The sequence below is a fragment of the Eptatretus burgeri genome, chromosome 11, assembly GCF_056783735.1.
Source record: "Eptatretus burgeri isolate ZD-2024b chromosome 11, Ebu_testis_v1, whole genome shotgun sequence".
Classification (NCBI taxonomy): domain Eukaryota; kingdom Metazoa; phylum Chordata; class Myxini; order Myxiniformes; family Myxinidae; genus Eptatretus; species Eptatretus burgeri.
Window position 1 is genome coordinate 75600962 of NC_140971.1, and position 9416 is coordinate 75610377.

The window sequence follows — 9416 nt, forward strand, 5'->3', positions numbered from 1 at the left end:
GCGACCCAAAAAATTATTTCATCTAGTTTAGCTTGTTGGTAATTTAAATTGTTTGTTTAACATTGTTACCAACATTGAGGTGAGGTGGCAATAGTGGCATGAATGGGTCATTACATTTGGCCAAGTCCTGCCTGATTGATGGAAAGCGCGGGAAATTTTTTTCCCGCGCAAAAACACTCGCAGAGAAATCGCGGGCTATAGGGACAAGATCGACAGCGATCAGGGGAAGTTGGGACACGGGTGTCCGTGTCTCATGCGAGGGAGAAGAAGAGTCAAAGTCGCAACGAAGTGTCGCAGGAGCCAGGAAGAGTGAAATGGTGTGAATGGGAAGGAGGAGGGTCCCCCCTGTACTCCATATCGTGGAAGCTGGATCGAGGGGCGGGACCCGCCCGGGACCCTCCCGCGACCCGCCCCTCCCCCCTATTTGATGGTGTCGCGGTCGCACTCTCGCACAACGGGCACCTGTGGCGTGCGCCATGCAGAAGGACACGACGTTCACCAAGATCTTCGTGGGCGGACTACCCTATCACACCACGGACACGTCGCTGCGCAAGTTCTTCGAGGTTTTCGGCGACATCGATGAAGCCGTCGTCATCACCGATCGTCAGACGGGGAAATCTCGTGGTTACGGCTTTGTAAGCAGTTACAACTCAAGTGGTTCCTCCTCCGAGTCTCGGATCTCCCGTGGTTCCTCCTCCGAGTCTCGGATCTCCCGTGGTTCCTCCTCCGAGTCTCGGATCTCCCGCGGTTCGGATTTTCCGTGGTTCGGATCTTCCGTGGTTCCTTGATATCCGTGTCGCGGGATCTTCCATTGGTCCTCCTCCGTTTGTCCGACCTCTCTGCGTTCGTCCGTCCGTGTCACAGATCTCTTAAATGGTCCCCCCTCCGTGCCGTGCTCTCGTTTTGTGGGGGGGGGGGGGGGGACCATGCAGCCACGCCGATTAACAAGTGAAAACCACATGTCGTGGATGTAAATGGGCTATGACGTCTTGTTCGCACGAATCACGTCATCTCGTTATTAATTAAATAATTGGTACGTAGTCCTCATACCGCCAAACATTCCCTGCCGACCTTGTCTGTGTCTGTGTTCCTCGTGTTCACGAGTTCGATTCTTGCGTTGGGCCGTCGTGGTGCGCCTCGTTGTGTCGTGGTGCGCCTCGTTGTGTCGTGGTGCGCCTCGTTGTCTGCGCGCGTCTGTCGTGGTGCGCCTCGTTGTGTCGTGGTGCGCCTCGTTGTCTGCGCGCGTCTGTCTTGGTGCACCTCGTTGTCTGCACGCGTCTGTCGTGGTGCGCCTCGTTGTGTCGTGGTGCGCCTCGTTGTGTCTTGGTGCGCCTCGTTGTCTGCGCGCGTCTGTCTTGGTGCACCTCGTTGTCTGCACGCGTCTGTCGTGGTGCGCCTCGTTGTCTGCGCGCGTCTGTCTTGGTGCGCCTCGTTGTCTGTGCGCGTCTGCCGTGGTGCGCCTCGTTGTCTGCGCGCGTCTGCCTTGGTGCGCCTCGTCTGCACGCGTCTGTCTAGGTGCGCCTCGTTGTCTGTCTTGGTGCGCCTCGTTGTCTGCGCGCGTCTGCCTTGGTGCGCCTCGTTGTCTGCACGTGTCTGTCTAGGTGCCCCTCGTTGTCTGCGCGTGTCTGTCTTGGTGCCCCTCGTTGTCTGCGCGCGTCTGTCGTGGTGCGCCTCGTTGTCTGTCTTGGTGCGTCTCGTTGTCTGTCTTGGTGCGCCTCGTTGTCTGTCTTGATGCGCCTCGTTGTCTGCGCGCGTCTGTCGTGGTGCGCCTCGTTGTCTGCGCGCGTCTGCCTTGGTGCGCCTCGTTGTCTGCACGCGTCTGTCTAGGTGCGCCTCGTTGTCTGTCTTGGTGCGCCTCGTTGTCTGCGCGCGTCTGTCTAGGTGCGCCTCGTTGTCTGTCTTGGTGCGCCTCGTCTGCACGCGTCTGTCTAGGTGCGCCTCGTTGTCTGCGCGCGTCTGCCTTGGTGCGCCTCGTTGTCTGCGCGTGTCTGTCTTGGTGCTCCTCGTTGTCTGCGCGCGTGTACTCACGACTCAGTAAGTGTCCCATCATTTGTCCATGGTGACGGCCGAAGGGTTCAGCGGTGAAATTGATTGTCCGTGACCGTTTTATTCACATCTACATTGAATAAGATGTTGTGGTTCGTGTTGCTGAGTGTTTGGACAACCACCAAGTTGTTGCTTCGTTGTGGATAATTATTTCCTTTTCTTTAATTTTTATTTTTTTTTCCTTTGCCAAGTCGTTAATCGGTCGCAGGTCGGGATGGTATCTCGACACCTCGGTACAATGTGTGTCTGACCGTCCCAGTGGTGCATCCCAACAGCAGTGACGTGTCGCGGTTAGCCGTCACCATCCCACAACCAAACCGTTAACTTTCCATTATTTTTCTTCTCTCACTAAACCGAAACTGCAAGTAAAGGAGAGAAAATAAACAACAACGTTTACGTGATACGTCCGCACAAATGACAGAATTCTTTCCAGTTTCCTTTCTCAGTTCATGGACCCGAAGCTTTTCACGAAGCCCCGTCCTCCATCCGCAATGTCTGCAGCAACCAGTTTGAAGATTGGCAGTTGGTCCAAAAAAAAAAAGTTGGAAGATTGGTAGTTGGTCTAACATTTCACTAAGTTCCTCACTACAAAGTCCCGACTGATGACAGGCGAGGTGGTGAAGGACCAACTTCCCGATGGGTGTGCGCCCGTTTCCCAAAATCCACGCCTTTCCATCATGCGTGACCTCACCTTCATGAAAAAAGCTCTTCGAATCCGTTTTTGGCTTTAGGAATGGAGCAAAGGTCCAGTACAGGTGATGTTGTCAGATTACACTCCACAATAACGAGGAATAACAAGGAACTTTGTCACAGGAGGAGGCCATTTGGCCCATCATGCCTGTGTTGCACCCACACCAGATACTATCACCCATCCGCAAGCTGCAAGCAAACTGCAAGTCCTGCCAATATCCCTGTACCCCTCTATCCCCAATGCTTCTAGGTACCTATCTCATTCTAAATGAAACCTATCTACTCATCCTGCCGCCACCGCCCTATGTTGCCTAATATGTAGATATCTGATGAACAGCTTGCTCTCAATCCATTCCCAGGAGATATAGTATAAGATACATAGCTGCACACGACATAGATACACATAGATACATGGGAGATAGCTGCACACTCGAGTCCATAACTCTCTCTCGAGACAAAGATTCGAGCCAAGTGTTCAATGATCGTAGGATTACAAAATCCACATTAACAACTCATCTCAGTCAGCTGTTTCAGAATTGAGTACATATCAAGACCTGTACAAACAATGTCCCAATTATAGGCTGAGATAGACTATCATAAAGTGACATCTACAAAAAGGAAGAATGATAACCGAAACCGTGTGAAATGGTCACAGCACGAGATGTAAAGGTGTTATGTCAATTTCAGGTGGAGTTTTGAAGGAAATTATTTACAAAACCCATGTATGAGATGTGTCATTGATGATAACGTTGGTGATGTGATATTTTTGATTGCTAATATTTATTAGAGTTACATGTCATTAATTACTTGCTCAATGTAAACATTGACAATTCCTGTTATTGTTTTCTGCAGGTGACCATGGGAGACCGGCTCGCTGCAGAGCGAGCTTGCAAGGACCCAAACCCCATCATCGATGGACGCAAAGCCAATGTGAACCTTGCTTACCTGGGGGCCAAGCCACGCCTCCTGCAATCAGGTGTGCAGTCACCTCCGGATATAATATCTCGATATATTTATATGTAATACAAGTTCATGCTTTTTTTTTTGTATACCTTGGTCGAGGTTCGTATGAGAGCTAACACACAACTCACAGCAAGGAGGCATGAGACAAGAGGGGCGGGAGTGGAAGGGACAAAACAGTGGGGAACAGACACATTAGGTGAACTGTGGAAGGGAGAGGGATGGGGATGGGACGGGGAACATGGCGAAGAGAAGATGGACATTTCAGGGACTTTCAGGAAGGAAAGCAGGAGAAATGAAGGAAGTGGGCTTGGGTGGATTATCGGGGGTAGAAAAGATCGAGGATTTGGATGGGCGAAGATAAGAGGTGGTGGTGAACAGCTGTTTTGAAAGCCTGGAGGGAAGAATGGGAAAGAATAGAGTGAGGAAGTTTATTCCAAAGGCGGGAAAAAAGAGGAATGAAAGAGTGAAGATGAGCAGTGATTCGTGATTTTGGTAGTTTTACCAGAAGGGGGTTGTTGGCGGACCTTGAGCGCCTTGCGGAAATGTGGTGGGGACAAATCGCAGAGAGAGCAGGGGGGGCAAGGCTGGAGAGGAGTCGGTAGAAGACAGAAAGACCACCGACCAACCTGCGGTGATTGAGTGAGAGGCCCAAAGACTCAGCTTCATTGCGGGAGATGCCAATGATCTTAAAAGCCCTGGTTTCGACAGCGTGAAGCCGAGAAAGGTGGGAGGCAGGAGCACCAGCCCAGAGGGGAGAGCAGTACTCCATCAGGCTACGGACAAAAGCTTTGTAAGTGGTCAGGAGCTCAAGAGGGTCGAGGAAGGACTTAGCACGACGGAGGATTCCCAGTCGGCGACTGGCTTTTGAGGCGAGGTTGGAGATGTGACTTTCCCAGGAAAGGTCATGGCAGATAGTGAGACCTAGAAGCTTGAAAGAAAAGACTTCTTCCAGAGGATTGTTGAGAAAGTGGATGGGGGGGTTTTGTAAACGGTCCTTTCGAAGAGACATAGTGAGAGTGTGAGATTTGTCTGGATTGAAAGACATGTTCCACGTGTTGGACCAGTTTGCGATTTTATCCAGATCTGCAGTGAGCAATCCAGATGCTTTGGCATCTCCTCGAATTACGAAGGCTAAGCTGTCCGTCTATTCTGCTTGCACTAACATGTATGCAATATTAACTTTCTTCACTGAAATTGTGCATCACTTTGCCTTCCTTAAACTACCCCCCCCCTACTACCCTCCGGTATATGTGCATGCAGGTTTCACACTCGGCTTGCAGGCTGTTCCCTCAGGGGTCACACAACGACATTATGGGTGAGGGAGTCTGCATGAGCCTGCGGGGAAAGCTCGGCTCATGGTGCTCGGTGATGTCCTGCTTGTCTAACGCTCAGTGATACTCCAGCACCGTTGGTTGGGTGTTCATGGCTTAAAGATTAGTTTTAATCAGGCTTATGTGTAAAGTACTGGTGAGGACACTGTGCTGACATCCCAGAGGTTTACAGTTCAAGTCTAGCTGAAGCTCGCAATTTTAAGGATTTCCATTTTAAGCACAGGAAACCGAGCTGGTCTTGGGAGAATAATCATTTAAAAAAAAAAAAAAACATAAATCCAGGAGGCTCAGGAATGATCCTGACCTTCAGGTTGGTCCACAATCCAAACCAATAAATAACCTTCAGCTCATTAATAAGCAAATTGGGTGGAGGGTAATGATGGTGAGGGTAATCTCTGGCATTTCCCCCATGTAATCCGGACTGTGATGCCAAGCCTACATTATTGGGTTAATTGTAGTCGATTATTAATGAGCTAGCAGCGAGGCCGACCCTTTCACCAGTGATCATTCGTGACCACTATAAACGCCAGTTACCTGCTGTTCTCTGACCTTTGCCATGACTGTTAAGCTCTATGCATCCCTGGTTGGATGCATTGATCCCCCCTCCAACCCAACCTGAAAGAAAAATCCTGGATCGACTGAAAACTCATCGACACTGCTGATGACATGTGGCTGTTTTCCCACGCGAGACACTATGTGTCATCGTGCGCACCCTGACCCCGAGATCACATAACGCAAAGGCACCTTCAAATTTTCGCTCAACTGTTCTGTGTCAAGGTCTGTAACCTATTCTATGCAAAAAGGCTATATAATTAACTTGGAATGCCCGCATCCTTCTTTTGAATCATTCTTTGTTCTTTCTATGTGTGGTTGTGTAGTGATCTGGGTGAGTTCTCTGAGACAATAGGCATAATAATAGCACCTCAATAATAGCAGATGATATGTGCACGTTTCACGAGCATTTCCTATTATTGTTGTTTCGTATGCAGCCTGCAGTTGCTGGTTGCATCATTTTTTTTTCCTAGAAGCGTGGCTGTGCTGCTGATGCAGTGCCCCCGTTACCAGTAAGCTGGTACTCATTTTGCCGTAAGCAGGGGGCATTGCATCGACAGCACAGCCGCACTCCCAGCGATGGTGCAGCCAGAATTAACAGGCTGCAAACGGAATGATGATTACAAAAGCATGACAATGATATGAAAATAAGGCAATTGTCTGTATGTGTGTATGTATGTACGCATGTGTGTACTTACGTCTGATCATCGCAGAATCAAAAACGGCTGAGCCAATCTCCATCAAATTTTGCATATGTGCTCGGGGTACCCAGGGCCAGGTTAAGGGAATTAAATAACACACACACACACACACACACACACACACACACACACACACACACACACACACACACACACACACACACACACACACACACACACACACACACACACACACACACACACGTGTGGGGAGACAACTTGCGATTTTCACCTGCACATGGAGAATAGTGCAAGTGATTTAACCACTGACCCCTGCTGGAGGAAGGGAGTAGTACAGGTGGGGAAACTGCCAATTCTAAAAACGAATCCTCTTGCTCCCAATGGGAGTGGGTATTACTGGTAATATAAATTCAACAGCTTGCTGAAGAGATTGGAGCTGAATTTGGAGAAGGGCCTTTTCCCCTGGTTTTGATCAATAAAGAAGTGAAGTTTGCCAGACGCTGCAATTCTGAAATCGAGATCCCGTTTGTGGCTTTTGCCATGCACGCTCGTGGTTTACATTCTGCCGATTTTGGTTTTTTGGAGTCCAAGTGGAATGAGGCGCGAATCTCCGGCTCGGACCTGTGCGCCAAACTGCAGCTCAAAGTTCCTCAATTTAAAACAAAAATAAAACCACCACATTCTCATTCAGCACTTTAATGCCTCTCTACTTGTCTGGAAAAAAATGCCATGGAAAAACAATCCTCAAAAAATGAAATAACTCAACTGGGAAATTTTGTTTTATTATTATTGATACAATTTGTCCCCGCACGGTTCACTTGTACAAATTTTGTCGCTTCCATATTCCAGATAAATACAATGTTCATATTTGTATTCGCTCTATCTGGCAGCTGGTTAAGTGTACTTTTGCCATTAATGTTATGTCAAAGACTCATTGGCAAATTGCTCCCTCCACTCCCCCCCCCCACCCCCATCACCTTGACCCGCCATCCTAGAATCATGCTGTTGGACTGTTGTATCTCATTGTTTGAACTTTTTGAATCCCCCTCATAACTTTTAAACTTGTGCAGCTGTTATTTGTTATCAAATGGTGCCACTGAAGAAAAACCTCATTCCAAACACATTGCACTAGTAGTGTTGATAAATTATTTTTTACAGTCAGACCAACATCTGTATATATGTTTGTATGTATGTATACATGTATACTTTCAATCACATAATTTATCAACACCATGAGTGTAATGTGTTTCAAATGAGGTTTTTCTTCAATGGCACTGTTTATTTCATATATATATATATATATATATATATATATATATATATATATATATATATATATATATATATATATATATGTAGGTATACATCACATTGACACTTATTGTGTCCATTTGCGACTCCACAACCCTCTATCCTAATCCCGAACATCCCTGCCTCACAGAGTTCCTGTGCAGCAGCTGCTGTACCCACACACCATGTTGCAGCCTGGAATTGTAATCGCATCACACAGCCCGCTCTACTACCCGGACACACAAACCGCTGCTTTCCCAGCCCAGTACGCCGCTGCGTACGAGCTCTCAGCATATCCCGCCGCGTGTGCGTACGCCCAGTCCAGCTTGTTCGGCACGGCGCACGCCGCTGGCTCTCCATGTACACAACTACAGCAGCTGCATGCGGACCGCGTGTTGTGAAACGATCGGTGGGGATGTACGTGGGTTGAAATGTTGCACTAACCATACGTAATGGACGTTCCATATGTATATCCGGTGGACAGAACTACAAAACTGTGATCACAACAGGATAAAAAAGCATTTTCCTCGTATGAGTTCAAGTACTTCCCACAGAGCATGGACTGATCGCATGGGGGAAGCAAAGACGTGGATCTATAACCTACGGTATCTGCTGGTGGTGCCATTGTGGTCGTGTCATTGCCAAGCCTGTCACTGCCACTTGACTATCTATTTTTTTCTTTTTTTACCATTCACAACAAACAGTCAGTGGCAGGATGTAATAGTTGTTTTATGGTGGCACAAATGCTTCACGTTAAATACAGAATGGCGCCATCTATTGATTCTGTACATGAGGAGTGGGTATACAGAATCATCTATCAATTCTATACAAATGGGGAGTGGGTATTAAATTGAGAAAAATAAAGAAGTTGGGGAGAGGGGAGGGAGAAAGGGGTTTGTTTGTAAGGGTGGGAAAGCATGTGGAAGAAAAAGGGGTTAGGGGGATGATAGGAGGAAAGGGGTATGCAGAGAATGGAAATTAAGGGGAGTAGGTGAAGGTAGGGAGGAGGTAAGAAGAAGGGCGAAGAAAAAAGACTTCCAAATGTTCCTCATGTTTGTGTATGTAATATGTAGACATCACCAAAGTACAATGTTCGCATACTTGCGAGGCATATGTTATTATATTCATACGAGAGGTTAGGCCTATGTTATTATATACTCAGATGAGTGGTTATCATTAAGTCCGTGACCTGAAATAAAAATAAATTTTACTGAACATTTTATTACAGTTGTTCTTTTTCGCAACAATTTTGACAGAATAATGTTTTTTATTTATTTAAATAACTCTCACAACGTTAATCTTTTAATTGAGGTATCACCCATATATTATTTTCCGATTCAACGTCGGCACAACACTTGCGCGTACATGATAATTCATTTACTTGTTCATCAGAAATTGATCAAAAACAAGTCCTTTAGGAGTAATGGTAGTGGAGGCCTGTACTCTTGACAAAGCTTTGGGATGGCTTACGGACTCACGGGTAATCGAGAACACATGTACATTGGTATGTTTTCTCAACAATAACCAGTCCTTGACTGGTCAACATTATTACAATGCAGGATGTAATATTTTTCAAAATAGCATGATATTTCAAAAAGCAGAATTATTACAATGCAGGATGCTCCACTGAGTGTACAGGAGTTTGTAATTTGTTCAGGATGCCGGCAATAACTCGCCTACAATTCGTAAATGACACCGTGGGATCTTTAACGTCCACCAACTAATGCGGGCAGACGGGACCCCCAGTTGAATGTCCATCCGAGGGACGACACACACATTGATCAATCACCTTGCCCATGAGACACCAGGATGACAGTTCATAGCTGGGTCGAGATTCGAAGCCGGGCTCGACAGCTCAGAGGCGAGAGTGCGTACCTCTCAA

At 47.3% G+C, this 9416-nt stretch overlaps 1 protein-coding gene across 2 annotated transcripts in view; it reads left to right on the top strand.

Annotated features, from left to right (window-relative positions):
- Positions 1–8754, top strand: part of LOC147017410 (RNA-binding protein 24-like) — a 15667-nt gene extending 6913 nt beyond the window's left edge. Inside the window, exons 1-4 of one of the 2 annotated variants that reach the window (XM_085847040.1) lie at positions 411–635; positions 3589–3712; positions 4960–5014; positions 7686–8754. In XM_085847040.1, coding sequence (XP_085703166.1) covers positions 477–635; positions 3589–3712; positions 4960–5014; positions 7686–7935 — 588 coding nt within the window. In that variant the 5' untranslated portion in view covers positions 411–476 and the 3' untranslated portion in view covers positions 7936–8754. Of the gene's footprint in view, positions 1–410; positions 636–3588; positions 3713–4959; positions 5015–7685 lie in introns of those variants that run through there. The other variant, XM_085847041.1, reaches the window with a different exon arrangement.
- Positions 8755–9416: the final 662 nt, after the last annotated feature.